Genomic DNA, 23,289 nt, shown 5'->3' on the forward strand with positions numbered 1-23,289 from the left:
AAAGTGTTCTCTGGTTATGACTGAAAAGCTTTCATTTCACATCAATTTGTCAGTTGTAAATCTATCACAAATGAAAAATTCTTTTGCGCAGTATATAATACAATTTTTATATATATAAAAAATAAATATAAAAAATGAGTGCAACAAAAATATAATTAAATAATAAATTTTAAAAAGAAAATTTTGTTTTTGAATTGATTCCATGCTTGCTCCTCCCAAAAGCTCTGCTGTACGTGTTTCTCCAGTTCATGGATATTTCGGAGTTTAAAAATGCTCAAATAAAAATGAAAATAAACTAAAAATATAATTTATTAATAATAACTTATGTATAATATATTTGAAAACTCCTTCGTTATTCATTTATTTTCTTAACACAAAAAGAGTTATTGCACAGGAGCAAGCAAAACTTTGGTTATCGCGCGGAATAACAGCTAAATAGAAATTTCTCTCTCTGTTCAATATATACAGAATTTGCTTTTGGAAAAATCGTGAACATTCAACGCTGAAATATTGGGTGGATCTAGTAAACTAAAACATAATTAATTGCAGACTTTTGTTACCCCTACATATGTTTCATTGATTTCATGTCGTTCCACAATCTTGCTTATTTCACATCTCACCATTTGCTGCATTATCGGCAAATATTTCGTGTTGTTTAGATATCTTTTTGGAGAAAATCGAACATTTGTCTTTATAGTAATTAATATCACATAAATATCAATTAAAAATGGCTGATGTACTCGATATTGATAACGCGGAAGAGTTTGAAGTTGATGAGGATGGTGATCGTAAGTAAAAACATATCTGACTAATAGAGAACCTTACACGCTAAAGAAATACTTCATACATATTTAATTTGCTATAGAGGGGATTGTACGTCTAAAGGAGAAAGTCAAACACCGCAAAGGTCGTGGATTTGGCAGCGAAAGTAATTCCCGAGAGCCCATACAAAGCTATGAACGCGTACGTCACGAAGACGAGGATGAACTCGAGCCGGGACCACAACGCTCCGTTGAGGGCTGGATATTATTTGTTACGTCAATACATGAGGAAGCTCAAGAAGACGACATACAAGAGAAATTTTGTGAATTTGGTGATATTAAGAATATTCACCTGAATTTGGACCGGCGAACCGGTTTCTCCAAAGGCTATGCGCTAGTCGAATACGAGACCCATAAAAACGCGTTGGCTGCAAAAGAAGCATTGCACGGTACCGAAATTATGGGTCAAGTTATACAGGTAGATTGGTGTTTTGTGAAAGGACCTAAACGTATGAAGAAATCAGAGAAGCGAAGGAGATAAGAAATGGAAAAATATTGATATCCGTCCGATACTTTGCAGTAGTAGTATCGAGAATGAAGAAATATTACTTTTTGTAAGGAAATTCAATATGAAATACAAATGTTTAAAAAATATATATATAAAATGATTTCCATGTAATATCTATTTAAAAACCAAATAAATTAAACTCATTAAAACATCAAGTCCATGCCGTTTATATGCAAAGAAATAATAAAACGTTCAAGTTCTTATATTTAGTTTATTCAAACTGTATAAAATATATACGCAAACAAAATATACACTTCGGAATCCTTTATTTCATTTTCTTTTGATGTAGTAAATGTTTTCTCATTGCCTTTTGCTTGTCACGGAAGCTTTTCTTCACCTTCGATCGTGCCTTATGTCGCATCATCACAAAGTTCTTATTTTTGCGATTTTCACGGTTCGTTTTGGAACTATTTTCGTTCTTACGTCCGTCCTTCCAACCAAACTTTTCACGACCCTCACGCCCAGCCTTTACTGTTTCTAATCTTGACTCTTTGTCGTGTTTACGCTTTTTGTAAATCATTTCAATGCTATTTAATTTTACAAATTCTGCGCGATCCTTTTCTAATGGTCTTTTACGTGCATTTGTAACCGTTTTCTTGAGCTGAGCAGCATTGATGCGCTTGAAATCCTCATCGGTGAAAATGCGCGTCATAGCTAGTTCTTGAGCTGCCTCTTTAACGTCAAGAACTTGAATACCATCTTTTTCTTTAGCTTTCTCGTCATCTTTACTAGTTGTTTTCTTTTCCAACGTTTCACCACTTTGTGACTTCTCTGTGTTTTCGTTTTCTTCATCCTCCTCATCTGCACTTTCACTTTCTTCTTCTTCTTCCTCTTCCTCATCTACTTCTTCACTTTCATCTTCATCCTCGTCTTCATCAACTTCATCATCACTCTCTTCTTCATCATCATCTTTCACATTTGCACCTTCATCTTCGCTATGCGAAACATTTACCCATTCTCCGTCATTGGAGTCACTGTCGCTGTCATCATCACTTCCCAAATCGATTTCTTTAGAATTCTTAAGTAAAGCTTCTGCGCCAGGTATCGTTTCATACACCTCCACCTCACCATATGCGCGAATTTTACGCTCTGCTTGTGCTTCTGTTAGGCGACCACGGTCCTTTTTGTGCAGCAATGCTGGCAATTGTTCACGATATAACATAATAAGTGAACGAGCAGCCATCATAACAGATTTCTCTTTGTATGTTTTGTACATAGCTAAATCACGCAAAAGGTCTTCTCCCATAGCCAAGGGGCATCGCATGCATATCTCACGTGTTGCATTTAGACCAATGGCCATAACATCGCTAGAATTACGTTCTGTGATGAAATTATTAGCAATTGTTTTCAAAACTGGTTCAATAATATCGCCAGGAACTAACTCATGGGAGGCTTGTGCCGCAAACTGCATTATGCGTGTGACTTGTCGTTGATGTGGTTGTAGGAATCTGGTAATATATGGATAATAACTGAACAAGAATAGCTCGTGAATACCAATTAAACGTGAGATAACATCCAAATGCATCAGTTTGACCTCGAAGCGTTCGTTTGTTGACTGCAGTTGTTTAAATAGACCCTCGGCCATACCTTGGGGATTATGCACTAAGTGAATGCCAGAAAAATTGAAAGCCGGAGCATTCTTCTTTTTCTTCTGCGCTTTTATTGCTTGCTTTTTTATTTGTTCTAATTGCTTCTTACGCTTTTTTGTCTTTTTATTAACACGATTTTGCATGATAGCACCTTTGAGGTCCACTTCATTGTCACTGTCGGAATCATCGGAACCCTTTTCATCATCATCATGTCCTAAGAAGAATTTTAAAGATGCCACGAGCACCTGTTTGTAAAAATATTACTATTATTTCGAAACGCTTTTACTTTTAATGATAACCATACCTTCATTATTTTTGAAAAGCAACCTACTGTTGCTATAACGTTAACGGTTTTTTCATCGTTCCAAATATTCTTTTTATATAACTCAATCATAATATCTATTGACATCTTTGCAGCCTTTGGATTGGCATCTTTTAGCATGGAGTACATAAAATTTTGCAATGTCTATTGAAAAAAAAGATTCTAGTTAATGTTTAAAATTGTAACTTAATTTTTCACATACCGAGTTAAGTTTCATATCTTTGTGTTTAGCATTCATATTTTTTATATCATTTATTATGTGTGTTTGTAGAATAGAACGCAAATTCTTATCAGGACAGCTTAAAAGTTGAAAGAATAATTCCAACAAATCAATAGCTGGTATCAAATTCTTATTACGCATCAATATTAAAGCCTTAACGAAGCAATTACGCATAATAGGATCCAATGTTGTAGCATGATTCTTCAACAGATCCACTAAATGTTGTGGAAATTTTTCACATTCAACCGGATAGCATTGCGCGACCTTCATTGAAAAACACTTGTTAACATATTAAATAAAGAATATTTCAAATAAACGTACCTGCGCTATAAACATCACCAGTTCATCTAAAGATTTGTTCTCCTCACCAGGATTGAGGGCAAACACTTCTAAACTACTAAGGAAATGTTGATACTGTTGATGGAAGTCATCCTTGTATGAATCGGGATCACGTTTAATAAGATTTTGAAGCTGTGGCAAATTATCGGGCAATTGATTGTTGTGACGAACCATGTTGTTTACGATGAGAAATCACAACACAGTGTTGTTTTACAACTGTTTTTTGGTAAAAAACCAAAATAAAATTTCTCCAATTGCGTTTCCTAGCCAAACACGTTGTTGGTCTCACACAGCTTCTTGAAAAAGAAACAATTCACAATATAAATGTTTTTGACATTTGTTTTGTCTCCTTTTGTTTTTTATTTTGACAACGATTTTGAAGAGTGCGTTGTTTTTGTAAATTTCAGTGTTACCGAATTCGCTACAGCTATTTTTTATACTACAAATACTGTTTGTGGCTATAACTAATTATACTAGAAATGAGTTTTGAGAACGATGTACTTAAAACTGTTTTCTGTTTTAAAGACTTTTTAAGGATTTATGTTCTCTGAAAAACAAACGAAAAGGTACACACTTATATACGTATACAGAAATAAAATGGTAGAAAAGCTGCTCAAAAAACAAACAATAATAAAAACTTAAAATATTAATAGTTTGCTTTCACCTACAAGTTTTGGGTTGAAAAATAAAACTATATTAAATTCCATTGTGAGACAAGTTCTCTAAATTTTCTTTTTTTTTTGAATATAAAACCCGAAAAATTTCGAGCGCACTACAGTTTTTCGGGATTTAGTGATCTAACTCTAACGTATGCCTCTCCACTTTCAGATATTGTAAGTTGCTTAAAGCCGTTATTGCTTAAATAAAGACGTTGTGTTGGCTGCTTCATGTGCTCTTTACTAAGTTATCTTTTCGTTTTTCACGTGATAACAATCACTGGCTCTCTTTCGTACAAAAATGGTTAATCGTTAGTTAGTCTATGACAAATAAACAACTTGTTACTTAAGTCAGTTGCTCTTGTTGCGTTTTCCATATAAAATAGTGCTACAAAAAATACAAAAATATTGATACATACTAAATTGAATTTATGTGGAACATTCAAACTTACTTACTTGACACATAATGGAAATGAAGTTACGGAAACATATATTTCCCAGGCGATGGTGTGATATTTTATGTTTTCTGCTAATTGCACTCTTTCTCCCACCAATAGCCTTGTTTGATTTAGTTATTGTTGTACCGGCTACACATCCACCGGGCGAGTTTATGCATAACTTCATTTTTACATTGGGCGTATTCTTATTTACAAATATTTATGGGAATATGTTTGCTACGATGATGGTGGATACCAGTGTGAATGGTAAATACAATAATGTTTTTTAGTGCTTTTTAGTGCTTTTAAATTATTTAATTCTAGCCAATTGTTTATAGCTATAGACTTGGATTCGGTAACCCCGCTAAATCCACGCGCCAAAGGCTGGTACACCTGTAAGCATTGTTTAAGGTTGGTGCCACCAAGATCGTACCACTGCAAAGGTAAATAATTGACATGTTTTTAAATATTGACTAGGAGTTGCGACAATATTTATGATGCATCATTCATAATAAGTGTTTTCGATTTCAGCTTGCAAAACATGCATTTTGAAACGTGATCATCACTGTGTATTCACGGGTTGTTGCATCGGCCACTACAACTTTCGTTTTTTCGCATTGTTTCTGTTTTATATGTTTATTGGTTCGGCGATATCTATCGGCTACCTTACATATTACATGTTTTGGGTGCACGCTAATATATTTCTTCGTTTTCTCAGCTTCTATAAAATGATTTGTCCAATGTTAATGGCACTTGACGGTGGTATATGGAATAATTTACCATTAATATTTTATAATCTGAACATAGTTGCGATAGTTTTATCGTCCATACTATTGGTCTATCATTGGATACCAATTATTAAGGGAAGTACTTCGTATGAAAGACGCTTAAATTACCCTTATGGTAGAGATCTATACACTAATTTGAGTTCAATTTTTGGTAAACGTATGTATTTGGTGTGGCTGTCACCTTTTTTAAGCAGTAAGTTGTTGCAAGATGGTGCGAATTGGGATGACGAGAAAGGTATACCATTAGTAAGGCTATCACGGCATAGGAACAAAAGACAACGTATGTTACGTAGCACACGTAGAACTATTTCGGATTGAAAAACTAAACCTCATACACATATAGTTGTTAAAGACTTTACATTAAAATCAATTAAATTTATTGTAAACCTAAACCTCATAAATAGTTGTTAAATCTTTTCATTAAAATATGGTTTTTGTTTTTTAATATAATAAATACCATACTTTCTCATTACAAGTATAACATAAATAAGCTTTGAGTTTTCAGTTTATATAAGTATAGTTTTTAAATTTTAATTTTAAAAACTACTAGCTGTTAATGTCATATTAACATTACTGATTAAATATAACCCCTTAACGACTTACCACAACTTAGCATATTATTTATTAAAATATTTTGTTGTTAACTCTATAATAATAACTCATAATTATTTTTTGTCTTCACGAAATTTGTAGTTTTGAATAAATATTCTGGAAAATCAATGCGTTTTTCAAAATCGACATCATTGTATTGATAAATATTATTTTGATTCTTTCGGGCTTAAATCAAAACGTTACTATAAAATACAAGTGCTTCTTATCATGGCAACTCTGTTTTTGTAGAATGAATTTATTCAGAAAAAGAAGAAGAATATTCGTTGCCAAAAATCGGTAGTAAATATTTGTTTATATTACTTAAAAGTGTTAGAATATCTTTAAAACACAAGCACAATAATCGATTTTTAATTTGCTTTTCAATATGCGACTGCGTCGTAAGTTTTTGCCACGTTCTTTGCGTGATATTGGATGTTTCTTAATGATGATAATTTTCATACCAATAACGTTCGTTTTTGAGTTGACCGTTGTTCTGCCTGAGTTTCATGCTACGAATGGAATAATCTATTGGCTCACATGCTTATTTGGAATATTCCTTCTATTTAACTTGAAAGCGAATATGCTAGCTTGCATGCTGGTAGACACAAGCGCTAGAAGTCAGTTTTGCATGAAAACATCATCGATTTAAATTTATTCATACATAGCTCTTTCTTGCAGCTGTGGTATTAATGCCACCGGCTCATGAACGTCAACGTCAATATTGGCGTTATTGTTCGGTTTGTGAAATGTTGGCTCCACCACGTTCTTGGCACTGTAACATTTGTGATACATGTATACTCAAACGGGATCATCATTGCGGTTTTACTGGGTCATGTATTGGGCATCAAAATCATCGTTATTTTGTTTTCTTTGTACTTTATTTGGCCATCGGTGCCACATATGCCGCAATTTATAATAGTATCTATTTGTGGTGGCTGCATTCGGAGATTTACGTCAATTGGTTGACCGCCATCAAAATCGTATTTCCCATGCTTATGCTCTGCCTCGATGTATCGTGGCAAAACTTTTATTTGCTCATCTACATGCTGAATGTAATTACAAGTGCTTATTCCATTGTGCTTATCGCTTATCATGCTCCTTTTATAATATGTGGAGCTAAGGACTGCGAGCGGGATGCGAAACGCTATGATCTTGGCTTACGACGAAATTTGGAAATGGTTTTGGGTAAGCGAATGCACATGACTTGGATATCACCATTCATCCAAAGTGACTTACCTCATGACGGTATACACTGGGAGAATGTTATAGACGAAACGGAAAAGCGTCGATAAAACTACAGCATTAACATATGCGAATCTAAGTGAAGAATCTCTAGTCTAATTCCGTATATTATATAGATTTTTTAAAGCATTTAATTTACGCGAATCGAAATTTATACTAATTGTTCTAGTTTGTTCGTTTATAAAAAAAATTTCCACCTATAATTTTATTCATAAACGAATAGTTAAATCCCGAATTTTTGCATTTGTTTTTAAGAATCAGCTTTATTGCCACAACAAAGATATTCCATCATTACGAAACTAATTTAAATATAAAATAACTATAGTTCAATCTATTTAACGAATTCATTTGCTTACGAAGTTTTCTCCAACCAGTGATTTTAGTTTCGATAAATGCACTTCATTTAGGGTGAAACCAGCATTGATTCTTTCAGCCATTGGATGTGAGTCCATATTATTTTCGACAGCATACTGTAAGCAAGTTAGAGCCTTTGTAGGCGCCTTATTTTCAATGCAGCTGTCAATATACTCCTGAAGGCATTTCTCGGATGGGGTGCCAGGTATGCGATGTTGGTTTTTGTCGATATGAGTGAACACTTCGCTAGCTTTTTCAAAATCACCACTTCGCACCAATAACACCAATATATCACCAATCATTTTACCTGTAAACTGCAAATCCCTTGCCCGCCGTCCTTCGGGTTCAGCAATTTTTTTAAAAATGTCCAACGCGATTTTACCCACTTGCTCGGGTATAGATTGATGAGACGGTAAATCTTCGTGAGCTGGATTATCTACTAATATCTGGAGTGTACGTGTGAGTAGACTTTCACGTGTTATGTGATCGAAAATCACCATATCGGACCATAAGCGCGGCATCAGCTCGACAGCGCCATTCATTTCGACAGCTTTCAATATTTCTTCCATTATACCCGGTTCTGGAATGTACACATTCGGTACAAGTAAATCATAGATCTTCATGAACTCATCGATAGGTTCAGTCTGACAGAGTAGCGCGATATAGTGCCGATAGTATATTGACTCTTTATAAGTATCACCAATCAAATCGTAGTTGTTGCCAGTATGCAATAATTCATCGACTTTCTTGGCTAGCGATTTGTCATGTAAGTGATTGCGACATACATCCATGGCGGTAGTAAAGAAATATGTGTCCTTCGGATGCTGTATCGAAAATTCACGCCCTTTTATCTCATTCAAGATATCGACTATTATGTGTGAAACAGGTCCGCGCTCTCGACAGAAAATAATCAATAGATAGTAGTATGTGCATAGGCTTGGTTCAATTTCTAACTGTTTGAATTCTGCGAGTACTTTCAGAGCAGAGCTGCGTGCCAATTTGAAGTTACCGAAAGTGCTCACTACTTCCAGTACCGCATTTAATGTTCCCAAATTAGGACGCAAATGTTGATGAGCCATTTGCTGAAGTAAGTCGCGACAAAGCTCCAAACGCTGATCTGCTGTCTCTTTTAAAAAATTTGATACACTTATAATCGCATTAAAGGTTTGCGTGTCCAACTCAAATTGTTTCTCTGTGGCTTCTTGTAGCAGTGCATAAGCTCGTTCAGCCTATTATATAAGAATTTAATTACATGCATTCTATATACAAAAAAGTATCACTAAGCTCACTTGGAAATACTTTGACATGCCCCTTATAAGTGCCGCGTATGATTGCGCAGTTTTTGGTTCTATTTCTCCGAAAAGTTGTTCAGCTAGTTCACCGTCTTTCCAAGTTTTACGATTGCGTTCACGTGCATCTGCATTGGCCTTAAACCAACGTTCCTCAATCCACTCTTCCGGCAATGGTTCCTCATTATTGTAGAAGCATATGAGCTCGAGTAATTGCTGTTTCGAATCGTTAGTGATTTCAATACCTTTCTGTTTCATCAAATTGTATACTGCTATGGCATCGGTAATTTGCGAGTGGCGAATCAAGTTTTGCAGTGTATCAGCATTTACATCGGAGTCCTCGGTAAATACCATTTGTGGTGCAAATGCTTCTATTGGCGGTTGAGCTTCTTGGTGCTATCAAACAAATTGGCAGTGATATATAAAATATATATAAATAGTACCGTTAAAGATTACCTTAAAAACATCACGATGTTCCTCTCTTATGAACTTAGCAGCTTTACGCCCGGCCTCTTGCGCCATAGCAAATGTACGCTTACCCACATTGGACATTGGTATTAAATAGGGATCGTCATGATATTTATAATGTGGTGCCGTAGGATCACGCCCTACTGTGCTCGCTAATGCATTTAATATATCTGTTGGAGAACGTTGTACCCGGTTTGGTATTTCGATACGATTTTCTGATGCAGCTACATTACTATTTAACCGTCCACTACTGGTGGCAAGCAACTGTGCTGTGCCTGTGTACAGTCGTGGTAATCGACGCGTTAAATACATCTTTTGCTTTTGTGTTACGAAATTTTATTATATTTATTTAAAAAAGTGTTAAAACTAGTGTTGTTACGAGAAAATACGCGCAAGCATCGCAAAAGTACAAATTAAAAGGTTATGTCACCGACTGAGTCTCGTTTGACAGCTGAACAGCTGAGCAGTGTTTATGGTGAGTGCACATTGAAAAAGTATAAGTTGCTGGTTTTATATTAGCAAGTAATTTTAAAATTAGAAAAGACGTCAATGTTATTTAATATATTTAGCTGCCTTACAAACTGAACGATCAAAATTAAGCTCTTGTAGGCAAAACTTTTTTATTTGCCAAGATATCTTCACGAAATTTCGTAATAATTATTGTGAAAGGCAACGATACAATATAAGAAAAAAATTCCAGAAGGGACTACTATAGAACATAGCAGCCTTACAAACTGAACGATCAAAAGCAAGTTCCTGTATGGAAACTACCTTATATGTAAAGACTATTCAACTTCGGTACAACCAAGGTTTTTTTTCTTGTTTTAGTTTACAAGTATATCGATCTGTACGCGTATATATTAAAAAAATAGCAGGTTAACTTTTAACATAAATGTAATGTCAAAACAATATTTTCATCGGAACTTTTTCAATTTTTCGTGCAGTGACTGTTAATGGTTTGAAGAATTTTGTACATTAATTCATATCTAATTCGAACTTACGAATTATTAGTGCTGCTGCGCGTTTGTTAGTCCCTGACCGGATACAAATCACAATTTACCGTTACCCGTCCGTATTCGGAAGATCATCGAACATCGTCCTTTATATCCAGTTTCCTGAACCCAATTTTAATAAGTGACCGATATATATATCCTCTGTAAAAGTACTTGAAGCTTAGAATATATACAGAAAAACAATACCCATTTACGAGCCACTTGCGAGGCATCCTCAAGTCACAGTTTGCAGTAGATCCAATTACCCTTGCAAAATAATGCAGGTTTATGCATATACATATATAAATCACATACATACATATGTACACAATTATAAGCTATGTGTGCATGTGTATTTACAGATATTTATCGCACCTTCAAGTGAAGCTTAAAAGCGTCTCTCAACGAATTATTGAAGTTAGTCTTCCTCGCGTTTAAATCGCATAAGCATTAAAATTCGGCTGATCGGCTCATTCCGGCTTATTTCCATTTACACATATTCCGCATTGCATATCAGTGATAAAATGTCTAAATTGGTATTGTATTACGACGATGTCAGCCCTCCGGTACGCAGTTGTATGATGCTGATCAAAATATTGGAGTTAGATGTGGAATATAAATATGTAGATTTGTTCAAGGGTGGCCAATTGGAAAAATCATTCTTAGAGGTGAAAATCCAATGTGATATACAATACATGCGTGTTTTTGTTATTATTTATTGTACTCCATTTTAATGCACTCTCAGCTGAATCCAAATCACACAGTGCCCACTTTGGTTCATGATAATCTGGTTATAACCGATAGTCATATTATACTTACGCACCTTTGTGAGAAATTCGAGAAGGATAGTAAAGACGAAAAATTATGGCCCCTAAATTATGAGGAGCGTATACGAGTGTGGAATATGCTCTTTTTCGAGTGCTCGGTGCTCTTTCGTAGAGATAGTGAGTTTTTGGTAAGTAATTAAAAATAATAAAAATACTTTTCCTATGAAAAAGTTCTGAAAAAATGTTATCAAAATTATTTCTATAAACTTAACCGAAGAGGCTAAATTTAATATATTGAGTTGATATGAAAAGTATCAAACAAAGGATCGCAAATAATTATATTTGGTGAAATGAGGTTTGGACCAAAGCTTAGACCAATTTCATTCATATTCAGAGGTAAACCACATAATTTTTAAGAAAATTTGTTAATTTAATTTTATTAAAGTAAGACACATTTTGACCAACATAAATAGAGGCAGGTGGAAAAGCGGAAATCATTATATAGGATATATTGGGTGCAGAGATAATCAAGGATTGATTGCATTAATTTTTGACATTGCTCAGGTATACTTGTGAACTTATTTGTAAGCAATTTTATAAATATAAACATATACAATTTTCTCCGATAATATATCTCACAGATTAACCGATATTTTCGGCAAAAGGTCAGCTATGGTCCGACCTTCACAAATTTTGGACTCGTGATCGCATACCTCTATGGCACTATTTGTGCAGATTTTCATCCGAATATACTCATTGGTGCTTCATTTGTGTACTGAAAAGTGTAAATGTAGGCCTACGTCCAACTTTGACCCCGGCTACTATAAGGACCTCTTGTACAATTCCGGTTTTAAATTTTAATGTCTCTGAAGCATTTAGTTGTTGATTTATAGCGCTTTTAGTAGTTTTCAACAAAACCGTTGTCGGTGGGGGTTCTTAGAGGATTTGTCCTAAGCGAATTTGCTTATTGTAGCTTTAGAGGTTTAGGAGATATGTACATTAAACCTACAACGTATCTTAACGCTCATACCGGTACACCTGGTACATATATATATCTACTTGTGACTCATCGCAAGCGATATTACTTTCCGTTTCAATCAATTTAGTGACAGTGTTTTGCGTTCATCAGTTACAAATAATTTAGAGCAAAATTTACCCATGGCTTTAATCAATTTTGTGGAATTTCAAACGCTGCGAAACCACAAAAGTTTTCTAAATTCTCCACTTCAACTGGAAGCATGGTGACATGTATACATATTTTATGGCTGCTATAATTTTCAATAGATTAAAAAGTTAAGAACAATCGATTTTCATGTGCAAGTGTCGCTTTGATGAAAGTTGTGAAGTTGAAATTGAAACTTCACAAAATTGAAGAGGAGAGAAAAACACTTTAAGTTGACAGCCGGAAAATAGCACGTAAAATACTAAAAAGACTAAAAGATAACTTACATTGAGGAGTCGCAAGTAATTTTGTGGGAGACTTTACCACGCTCTACTAAAAATTTACTTCCTGGTTAGTTATTTTTAGCCCCTTCAAGTACATACAATATTTTTTTTAATAAGAGTCGAATAAGCGTCGTGACTTACTTTGCCAGCTACAAGCTTCGATGCCCTAAAAAAGATTTAAAAAATAACGGCATCAATTTTTTGGTCGCAGATTTATATACATTTCCATAGCCAATATTGTCCAAATTTTTTAACTTTTTCTCAGCTTTGCCCTGAAACTGCTACTACTTTGGATTGAATTTCTAACTTTTTGTCCTTAAATATCCCTGAGACAAGTCTAAATGAGTAAATTTCATACCGCTAAAAGTTCGAGGATTTCTTAGCTTAAAGTGGACTAGCTTTTTGTAAATTCTCCGTTTTTTGGTGGTGTTTTCGCCGATGTTTTCGCACAACTTAAAGATCCTAAAAGCTGCAACTCGTAAAGAAATGCTTTGAAAAATTTATATAAGATTTTTTTTATTATTTTGAGGGAAAATAATTTTCTACAATTACGGAATTTATTTTGAATGGATTTGAGTACATGAATCAATAATCGAATCGATTTGTTCGGTCTGGTAGTATGATTCTACGTAGCTTCTGTATAAAATTTAATTTGGAGGTCATTTTTACTTTTACTTTACCAATGACTTGAACTGCTATTTCCTCTCAATTGAAGTCGACATTCTCCTCATCAAAGTATGTTTTTCTTCTGACTCAGTTTTATATAAACAGTTTGAGTATGATTTGAAAATATATGTTAAAACGAATTATCAAAGTTTTTCAAAGAACGGGATTGTAAAGTATAACCTTAAATATTAATATAGACTATATGGTATACTTACATATACTTGTATAACCTAAAAGTCGCGATATTTTGAACACAAATCTGTTTTGCATATTTTCAGTCCGGTATAGTGCGCGGTGGTTTCGCAAGTGTCGATTTAACTTTGCACGAACGCAAATTGTTGGAGGCGTACAATATGATGGAGTCATATTTACGACGGCACAAATATATGGCGGGTGATCATGTAAGTAAAAAAAAAACCTTTTATCAGCACTTCGAATGCACATTCATATACTCATGTATATTACATAACTTCTCCAAATTTCCAACTTTACTAATTTTTAAATGGCTAAAAGAAAACCATATTTTTTCATAGATTGTTGTAAAATATTTTTTTGTATACATAAATATATCCAATTTTTATACAAAAATGATTATTCCTATATTAAGGGGCACACCTAGTGTGACAACCTATAAAAACACTTTTTTGGGAATTTCAAAAAATAAAATAACTGTAACTGTACGCGTATTTTAAGAATATACAATAATATATTTTAAGAAAATAATTAACTATTTTTCGAGTTACACGCATTGTCCCTTGGTCCTCCATTGCTGCAGTGACTGTGGCTTAATGGCTTCATCAACATATAAAATTGTCGCTATTGGTATGAGGCAAATCCTTGTGTGGTTCTGAAAACGCGATTTCACCCCAAAAATTGACCGTTTGGTGCGGATTGTGGTATGACAGCAACATTCGACATTATTTTTTTCGAAATGATACAGGAAATGCTGTTACCAATAGCGAGCGTTATAACACGATGTTGACCGACTATTTTTCCCCGGAATGTGTTGAAATTGGAATTTGATGAATTCTATATCCAACAATACGGTGTGTTGCCTCATAAACTCAGACACATTGCGTGCAAAGTTTGGTGACTCGTTAATTTCGAGAAATGTCGCAGTCAAATGACAGATCTAACGCCTCTAGATTATTTTCTCTGGGGGTATGCTAAATCAAATCACTATAACCCGAAAATCCAACCGAAATGCTGCACTGGGTCATCGAAAATTGATGTAAACGGGTAAGTATAATCATAAATGGCATAAAATTATCTGCAAAAAAAAATGGAACCCATTTTGACTAACTTTGAGTGTTTTACTACATTTTATTGTAACATCACGTCGTTCTTGTTGTTAGACTCTTTATTTTCCATACAATGACCTACGGTCCTAAAAATCAAAAATTGACGAAATGGCGGCGTTTTTGAAAAAAAGTTGAGTTTTATCCGAAATTTTGGTAGTTTTTGGAACAATATACAGAACATGCAGAAAAAATTTGATAGTGAGGGGTACAGTTTAGAAGCATTTAACTCAAAGAGTATTTAAGATATCGTTTTAAAATTTTAATATGTTATATTTAAAGGTACATACTATATTAAAGCTATCGAAATATGAAAAAAACGATTTGTTTTTTTAATTCCACACCAGGTGTGCCTCTTAATCATGTGTATGAGAAACTAAAGTAAAATTAACGTTCTTTTGGAGTTGAGCAATAGGGTTGATGTTTGGTGATGATTTTTTTTTACATCAAATCATCAAATAGAACATATTAGCGGATACGACTTGAAACTTTTTTTTAAATTTGTTTGAGCACCCTAATGTAAATATTTATTCCCTAAAATTAATACACATTTGTCTTCACTACACTTAGTAGCCTTCACTGTACTCTTATAATATTATTGTTTCTCCCGATTTATTACGAAAGATCAATCAGACTAACCGCAATTTCATTTGATTTACTGGATCAGTTACCGAAATTAAAAAAAATCATGCACACACACACTAACATTTATATACATTTATTTACAAACTATTTACTTATTTATGTGCATTTACAATGTATCCAAATGTACGTATAAAAAATATGCGTTGCTCTGGCAGATGACAATTGGCGATATCTCCATCGTGACCACATTGAGTACGGTGAATCTAATGTTTCCGATTGCTGCTGGCGCCGCAGATAGATGGCCTCTATTGAACGATTGGTTTGGGCGCATGCAAGCATTGCCGGTATATCACATTAATCAGACTGGACTGGAAAAACTTTGTGTTGTCATCGAACGATTTGGTAAATTTAAATTTCCAAATAGCGTAAATGTGGCGCCCGAGGTGAAACTGCCGCGAGAAGAAGTCACTAGTGACGAGGCAAACGCCGAGAGCCAAGAAAAAGCTGCTGAAAAGTAGTAAACAAACTTTTCCATAGAAGAACTGTAAACAAATATATTCAAATACATACATAAATATATAAAGAATTAAATTTGTATATACCTACATACATAATATTTAAAATTTTTTTATTGAATAGTTTCAAGTTCCCAAAATTTTAACTATTTGAAATCAGTAATATAATATTTTATGTATTTTGATGAACGACATTTGTTCAAATAGTATAGATCACAATAAAGGTAGAATCACTGATTTCAGTGTGAATCGGTGTATCTCGGTATTATATATTACTAGGACTACTATAGAGGTTGTTTTTGGTATATAATATTTATTTTAAATCCTTATGTTAATGTTTAAAAGTGAGCAATATTGAACTACTACTTTTCGTATGACGTCATTTTAGCCTAGCCAGATTCTTCCATTTTATAATAGATAAATCAAACATTAATGAAAATATCGCAACAAAATTTACCTCAAATAGTGCTTTAATGTGTTAAATATAATTGGTTAACTGGTTCTCCATGCCCCCTTACCCTATTATCAGGATTATTTCAGTTGACTTTATACTGTATAGGTGGATCAATATGTAAGATATCGTAGCAAAATTAAGTGAAGTGAAGATACAATAGTTTGGTGGCGAAAAATAGGTAAAAAGGTTCATGGATTACACGAGCCACCATATATTGCATATAATAATGTGGGTAGATCCAATTTTAGGAGCAAATCATAGTTAAAAGTTATGCTAATTCAAAGTGGTTAGTTAGGTTAATTTGTGACTAGCACTCTTACCTGTCAAAAACAAGAAAAAAAACGTTAACTTCCGTTGCGCCAAAGCTATAACACTCTTCACAATTACAAAAGATTTCATACAAGAACTTGATCTTGATTGGTAAGTTTGTATGTCAGCTATATGCTGAAGTAGTGTGATCTTGAAAATTTCTATGGAGATTATACCGTTGCCTTAAACAATTATCCGTGCCAAATTTCGGGAAACTATTTTGACAAATAAAAAAGTGCTCCACACAAGGACAGGATTTCGATCCTTCAGTTCGTATGGCAGCTATATGCTAGAGTGGTCCGATATCGGCGGTTCCGACAAATGAACAGCTTCTTGGAGAAAAAAGTCATGCCGATCATTTACATATATGAGTTTATTTTATAACGTCTCCGACGTTTCCTTTTTGGTGTTGCAAACTTCCTCGCAAACTTAATATACCTAGTACAGGGTATAAAAAACACCAAGCCAAATGATACAAGTGGAAATAAAAGCTCGATTAAGCACTTTAGAATTAATGTTTTAATGAGGGTCGCTTCTTGAAATCATAAATCAAAACTATGGGTATTTTTAGTTATGTTAAAGTTCAAAGAATTTTCGCCGCGACTCTCTCATTTAAATATCAATTGATGGAATGTTTTAATAAGATGACATTCTAAGTATATCTTTCTGTCATTAATGCGGTTATATGGTGTACACAAGAATGATGGAGATAGAGATACGCCAAGATGTTACCGTTATTTTTTTCGGTTTAGGCCGCGAAAGATGTAGCCGCAATCTTGTTTATATCATTCATGTGTAATATATATTTTCCAACATATTGGTTTCACTCATTTCAATTACATTTCAATCTTCCGATTTGTCTCCAATTAATACTCAACAATCATTTCAAAACTGTTCCTTCAATTCATTGCTTTCTAATTCCATTTCGGTGTAATAAAATTGTAAACTCAACAATCAGTCTCTTTTTACAAATCAAGGTGAAAGTCATGTGTAAAATTTTCTTTTAATTTCAAAATTCAAGCATTTTGGAAATGATTTGTATAAAATTCCTCTAATCATCATCAAAAACAATAAATTGTCAGTGCTTTTAACATCTATCTTTAACTCAAAAATAAAACTTAACTAATCACATTGTAAAAGTGAAAATTGCGTGAAATTTTTAATAAAAAATTACAATTGTTCGCCAAAAATGTTTGCCAATAATAATAATTATAATGTGCGTCCAATTTTGTATTACGACGACATAAATCCACATTCGCGTGCCGTTTTAATGATTTTGAATATGTTGGATGTCGACATTGAGCTGCGTGCCGTCGAGATGATCAAAGGTGAACATTTAAAACCTGCCTATGCAAAAATCAATCCAGCACACACTGTACCCACTATGGTGCACAAGGACCTCATCATCACCGGCAATGCGATATTCTCTTATGTTTGTGAGAATAATGACAACGAAAAGGCAAATCAGTTGATTGCTTTGAAATGTTACAAACGGCATTGTTGCGTGTTGTCTCGACTCTTCTTCGAGAGTCAAGTATTGCATCGCATACATGGACATTTGATGGTAAGATGCTGTGGAAAATTTGTGTCTTACGTTTTTACAACGCTTGCTTTACAGACAGATTTAGTGCGAAAAACCATTTACCAAACAGATGTGGATTATCATCAAAGAAAGGTGGAGCATGCTTATGATATAATGGAGGTGTATCTGAATGATGGCCAGTTCATGGCGGGATCTGTGGTAAGTGGTGTGTGCTCATAGAGGAGATGCTTATAATTAACAAGTCAGCTGTGAGGTTGAGTTCAAATAGAGGAGTTTTGAGTTTCCATGTGATAGCGGTTTGTGTCTGTTGACAAAGTTTTATAGAGTGCTTAAAGGGACGAAAGAAACTTCGTTTAAATTATGAACCTTTTTCTAAATAGTTTTTTGTATTTTCTAACATTGCTGATTGCTTTTGAAAAGGTCTACCACAGGATTTCTAATTTTTAGTGGATCTTGATTAAATTATATGACTAGATAGTTCATAGAGAATTTGTAAAGTTCAGTGTGGGTATGTGTCTTTTTACACTTTTACTTTGCTCTCCTCTCACAAAATACATGATTCTCTGAAGGTATTAAGTTTTCATATTGCTTCAAGAGCTTGTTATCGATCACTTTTCCTAAATTCTGTTTTCTTATAGTTAACTGCAGCTGACATTTCATTTGTCGCTTGTCTTGGTGCCTTGGACATGATGTTTCCGATAGATGGCGATCGTAAAAGATGGGAGAAATTAAATGATTGGTATAGGCGCATGCGCTCATTATCAATACAGAAAATTAATGAATTTGGCATTGAGAAGCAACGACAAATTGTCGAATATTTTGCAAAATTTCAATTCAAGTCAGATATAAAACGTTTTACCACCGGACTACGCGAATCTCAAATACCAGGCTTTCCATCACGCCCTGATCGTTGTAGCGTTAGCATACAAACAGTTAGTGGACCAGAACCCACACTTGATATTTTGAGCACAAAAAATAATATTGGTAAAATAACGTATTTAGAAGATCAACCTTCATTGGCGGTTACTGGCGAGAGAAATGTAACAATGCAACCAAATACGCTGAAAGAAGGAGTAGCTCCAGAAATTGTTAATGAAATCAATAAAATTGCCAAAACGAAAATCAACCAAATATTTAATGAAGAGCTTGAGAGGGAGCTAGCACGGTTTTCGGAGCACAATTTTCTACCTCCGCCAATAATTGAGGAACCAAATTCGTTGGAAACACCCGTTCCTATTTTGAATGATATTGAAAAGTCTGTTGCTTTTTCTGAAACACCAAAAGATGAGAAACCCATTGCCACAGATAGAAGCTTAGGTGGTGCACACAAGGAGAGACCACCAGTGCCACCCAAGCGTAAACGATATTTGCTATCGAAGGTAGAGAATTCGCACGAATTAAATACTACAGCTAAAAATATACAAAAACCCGATGAATGTCCGTTGATGGCAGATAAACAAGAAAGTGTGTTCTACGAATACGTCAATGCTACTTCAACACCAAATAATTACATGGCCCAGAGCCAGGCGCACAAGTTAAATCGTTTAAATGGTGGTGTTGAGTCAACAATGCTTCTAGAAAAAATTAAAGAAAATGAAATTAGATTACAACCGCCTGCAATTAACCCATTGTTATCAACTAATAATTCGAAGGAGACCAATAAAGTATCACCAAAAACTTCGGAAACCATAAAAATCGCGAAAATAATAAATGATCCGAATTCTACCGAGTCCAATATTGGAAACCTGCCTGAAGCTTCACCATTAATAGCAGCTATTAATTCGAGGGAGAGCAATAAGGCGTCGCAGAAAACCACGAAACCCAACAGTCGAGCAAAAATTCACGCCACCACGAAAGTGAAACCAACAGAAACTCTACTACCAGAGGGTTTACCGATTAATGCTCAACAAGCAGCTCTAAGTTATACTCCTGGTATCGTCGCACCCAATTTACTGTTGCCTGCACCACCGCCATCACCAGAAAATTACTCACAAGATGAAGAATTTCCACCACCACCATCTGAATTATTAATACCAAAGTTGAATACGCGAGCAAAGACGACACCAACTACAAGGTTACCAAATATCAAAGCAGCGGTTGAATCAAATGAACGGTTGGGCATGAAAAAAACTAGTGGGAAGCCTAAAACCGACGTTGCTGTCGAAAGCATAGCGAAGCTTGTACGTAAGAAATCATGTGATTTAAAGTCATTAACGGGAAGAAAACCTCACGCACAACAATCTAAAGTTTGCAAACTCGCACAGAAATTGAATAACGGCGGATTATTTGCAAGTGGCACGCGATCGCCTTGTTCTAATCGTTCTCAAGGGTCTATTGTTCGAGGTCGTTGTAAAAAAGTGCTAAATACGTTAAATTTTTCAAAGCCCATACAAAATTTAACAGCACAAACAAAGGTTTCCCCGAATGTTAAACGTCTAGATAAAAAAGTTCAAAAATTGAAAAGCGATTCAGTGGGAACGATAGTCGAAAGTTCTGACTCATCGGCAAATATAATACAAAAACTGATCGGTCACACATCTAAATTTAGTGCAACAAAGGAATTAAAAGCCTACAGTACAGAAAATCAGCAAAGAGTTGAAGGAGGTGGACAGCCAGCGCTTGAAGGCCACGACTCTGCATTACAGCAGTCAACAATTATCGTAGGGAAATCGAAAACAATGATGAAAATGATAGATGAGAATAATTGTGAGGAGCGCTGGCACCAACAGAACTCTCCAAAGTCACCCAAACCAAGACCAAAAACTCCATCGAATCTTGCTAACAAGGAAATGAAGTCAGCAAACCAAAATTTCGTAGCGAGAAATAAAGAGAAAACATATCCAACTCAGGCACGATTTCAAACTAAAAATTTAAAATTTGTGGGTAGTTCTCAGCGAACAAAGTTCTTTGATACTAGTCCATCTAAACCTGGTCAGAGTCTCAATAAGCAACCGCCCAAAGTAGTAGCAGAGAAGAAACACACAATTAAAAATAAAAAGAAAAGAGGTACGAAAGCGCACAGCGGTAACATAGGCAACAAAACACCACCTCCCTTGAACGAAGCTTTGCCCACTTCAACGCCATTACTAGGCAAAAATGCAACCCAGCAGTTTGCGCTCGAACAAGCGACACCACCATCCGCAGTAGGTACTGTTAGTAGCACATTGAAAACGCTAACTGAAACTATTCATATCTCCCCAAAACTTACATCACCGCCAACTAGTAATTCGAATGACACCATTGTCGCAGATGTGCCGGTAAAAGTAGGCTTGGTGGCTAAGGCACTACAAACACTGAACGTTGCAAACTCAAATTTTCGACCTCCGATCAATGATTTAAATAAAGAACTAACTCCATGGACTCCGCCACTTCCTCCACCACCGCCGCCAAATCCTCGGCAATTAGCTACAACTTCACCACCATCATTGCCGGTTAAAGATATTCTACCACAGGCTGGTACGATAGCAAAGGCACTACAGTCTTTGAGCGCAGTTACTTCGGAAGCAAATCCGTTATGCGGCTCAGTTAAACCATTTCGGAAAGCTGATTTGAAGATGAAATTTGTGGAATCAGCAAGATCGTCAGAAGTAACAGATAAAGGTTTAAACAAAAATGTTACTAGTAATGCCGAAGAAAAAATTGAGGCGAGACCTTTGGCCGAAATACTTACTGCAACAGTAAAGCAAACGAAAAAAGAAAGTTTCGATGATACTAAATCAACTACACTGTCCGAGGGAATTAAGGAAATGTTATTAAAAATGAAAACTCTGCCAGATAAGGATGTTATGCCAGCTGTTATAGTAAATAGCATGACTGAAAGTATAAAACCTTTTCAAAGCGTACTCATAACACCTTCAACGAGCGTTATTACTGGTCTTAGGAATTCAACAGATAAAATAATTGCAGACTCTGAGTCAAACAATCCCCTATTGACAGCGCAGCATTTGTCGAATATGGAAAATTTATCCGAATCCGTAGTACCGCCGATCATATGTGAACCCGCAGAACTATTGATACCATCCAAGAAAGTATCAATTTCAGAGTCATACGATATGGCAAAACCTTACCCCTCATTGGCTGCTCGCACCGATGCTAGCCGTTTATCTGCAAGTGAAGTTAAATCATCCAAAGAAGAAAAAAATAAGCTTGAAGCGTCCAAAAGCAAACGTTATGTTATAGACAGAACCATGATAAATGACGGTATTGTAGATATGGAACCTACACCCCTACCGGGACAGCCGAATATTATTATCACTGGTTATACGCGTATGGAACCGAAAAACGTCGCCCCTTTGTTTGTTGGCGCAAGTCGCCCACAAGGTAATATGATAGCACCCACACTACGACGACCCACAAACGGTCCACGTACTCATGGGCCCTCAGCAAATGTGGTGATTTCCACTTTTGGCTACACACCGATGTCTGATTTAGATAGCATTCCGGAACATCTCATACATATGATTAATAAGCCGATATATAATGAACAGCAAACAGCACTTCCTCCACCAGTTTTGAGTACAGAAACTGCGCAGGTAACAACAGTTGAAGAAGAGCGTGCGCTTGCTCCACGTCATAAAGGCGATAGACCGTATCCGACAGCACATAGAAGTAGCAGCCAGCGCAGAACTGAGCAAAGTATTAATATTAGAGGGCGAGTTATGTGATCGAATATTGCCAGCTTTCAAAATCATTACTAACGGTAACTAGTTTGTGGGTTAGTGAAATATATGAGAAGACTTTTTATATAAGAAATTAGTATTTAGGTTTGTTTTATTTCTTGTCGTTTAGGATATATACTAAATTCAACCATAGCTACTGTAATATTTTAATGTAATAATTGTGCAATAAAACTGCTAAAAATAAAGTAATCAATGTGAAACAAGCATTTTTTTTAGTAATAAAATATTTGTTATTACCCATGAAATAATCTTCGTCAAATAAGTATATTTTGTCTGTAGGAGAAGAACAACAAAGCTTTTCTTTGTACTTGTTTATCTTAAGATAACACCGTTCGCCTTAGTTGTAGCGATTATACCTTTCAGATTCTCACTTCGATTTTTGAAGTAATCTGGGGGCTTTATGTGTGGGTA

At 35.1% G+C, this 23,289-nt stretch overlaps 7 protein-coding genes across 8 annotated transcripts; 5 read left to right on the top strand and 2 right to left on the bottom strand.

The window, feature by feature from the left end:
- The first annotated feature begins 616 nt into the window (after window positions 1-616).
- On the top strand, window positions 617-1,484 carry tsu (40S ribosomal protein S12 homolog tsunagi). Its single transcript, XM_014245531.3, has 2 exons — window positions 617-788; window positions 866-1,484. The coding sequence occupies exons 1-2, from the start codon at window positions 728-730 to the stop codon at window positions 1,300-1,302; spliced, it is 498 nt and encodes a 165-aa protein (XP_014101006.1). The 5' UTR covers window positions 617-727; the 3' UTR covers window positions 1,303-1,484.
- A 42-nt stretch (window positions 1,485-1,526) lies between these two features.
- Mys45A (SDA1 domain containing protein Mys45A) lies at window positions 1,527-4,110 on the bottom strand. The gene is made up of 4 exons (XM_014245529.3): window positions 3,782-4,110; window positions 3,443-3,724; window positions 3,223-3,384; window positions 1,527-3,163 (listed from the first exon to the last, which is right to left on the bottom strand). The coding sequence occupies exons 1-4, from the start codon at window positions 3,971-3,973 to the stop codon at window positions 1,595-1,597; spliced, it is 2,205 nt and encodes a 734-aa protein (XP_014101004.3). The 5' UTR covers window positions 3,974-4,110; the 3' UTR covers window positions 1,527-1,594.
- Window positions 4,111-4,706: 596 nt separating this feature from the next.
- Window positions 4,707-6,170, top strand: LOC106625702 (probable palmitoyltransferase ZDHHC24). Of its 2 annotated transcripts, none has more exons than XM_036363487.2 (3): window positions 4,707-5,159; window positions 5,231-5,335; window positions 5,409-6,170. In XM_036363487.2, exons 1-3 carry the CDS (start codon window positions 4,922-4,924, stop codon window positions 5,996-5,998), a joined length of 933 nt encoding a protein of 310 aa, XP_036219380.2. In that variant the 5' UTR covers window positions 4,707-4,921; the 3' UTR covers window positions 5,999-6,170. The 2 variants fall into 2 exon arrangements, with proteins under 2 accessions (XP_036219380.2, XP_036219381.2); XM_036363488.2 differs by having other exon boundaries at window positions 4,717-5,159; window positions 5,424-6,170.
- A 342-nt stretch (window positions 6,171-6,512) lies between these two features.
- Window positions 6,513-7,847, top strand: LOC138855555 (probable palmitoyltransferase ZDHHC24). The gene is made up of 2 exons (XM_070109225.1): window positions 6,513-6,888; window positions 6,950-7,847. The coding sequence occupies exons 1-2, from the start codon at window positions 6,657-6,659 to the stop codon at window positions 7,561-7,563; spliced, it is 846 nt and encodes a 281-aa protein (XP_069965326.1). The 5' UTR covers window positions 6,513-6,656; the 3' UTR covers window positions 7,564-7,847.
- On the bottom strand, window positions 7,749-9,936 carry LOC106625700 (small ribosomal subunit protein mS39). The gene is made up of 3 exons (XM_014245530.3): window positions 9,613-9,936; window positions 9,157-9,552; window positions 7,749-9,096 (listed from the first exon to the last, which is right to left on the bottom strand). The coding sequence occupies exons 1-3, from the start codon at window positions 9,934-9,936 to the stop codon at window positions 7,858-7,860; spliced, it is 1,959 nt and encodes a 652-aa protein (XP_014101005.3). The 3' UTR covers window positions 7,749-7,857.
- Window positions 9,937-11,022: 1,086 nt separating this feature from the next.
- On the top strand, window positions 11,023-15,992 carry GstE14 (Glutathione S transferase E14). Its single transcript, XM_036363544.2, has 4 exons — window positions 11,023-11,284; window positions 11,362-11,571; window positions 13,774-13,896; window positions 15,594-15,992. The coding sequence occupies exons 1-4, from the start codon at window positions 11,141-11,143 to the stop codon at window positions 15,894-15,896; spliced, it is 780 nt and encodes a 259-aa protein (XP_036219437.2). The 5' UTR covers window positions 11,023-11,140; the 3' UTR covers window positions 15,897-15,992.
- Window positions 15,993-17,635: 1,643 nt separating this feature from the next.
- On the top strand, window positions 17,636-23,081 carry LOC138857221 (uncharacterized). The gene is made up of 3 exons (XM_070109224.1): window positions 17,636-18,220; window positions 18,275-18,397; window positions 18,838-23,081. Exons 1-3 carry the CDS (start codon window positions 17,846-17,848, stop codon window positions 22,861-22,863), a joined length of 4,524 nt encoding a protein of 1,507 aa, XP_069965325.1. The 5' UTR covers window positions 17,636-17,845; the 3' UTR covers window positions 22,864-23,081.
- The last annotated feature ends 208 nt before the right edge of the window (window positions 23,082-23,289 follow it).

Source organism: Bactrocera oleae, chromosome 4 (genome assembly GCF_042242935.1).
Source record: "Bactrocera oleae isolate idBacOlea1 chromosome 4, idBacOlea1, whole genome shotgun sequence".
Classification (NCBI taxonomy): domain Eukaryota; kingdom Metazoa; phylum Arthropoda; class Insecta; order Diptera; family Tephritidae; genus Bactrocera; species Bactrocera oleae.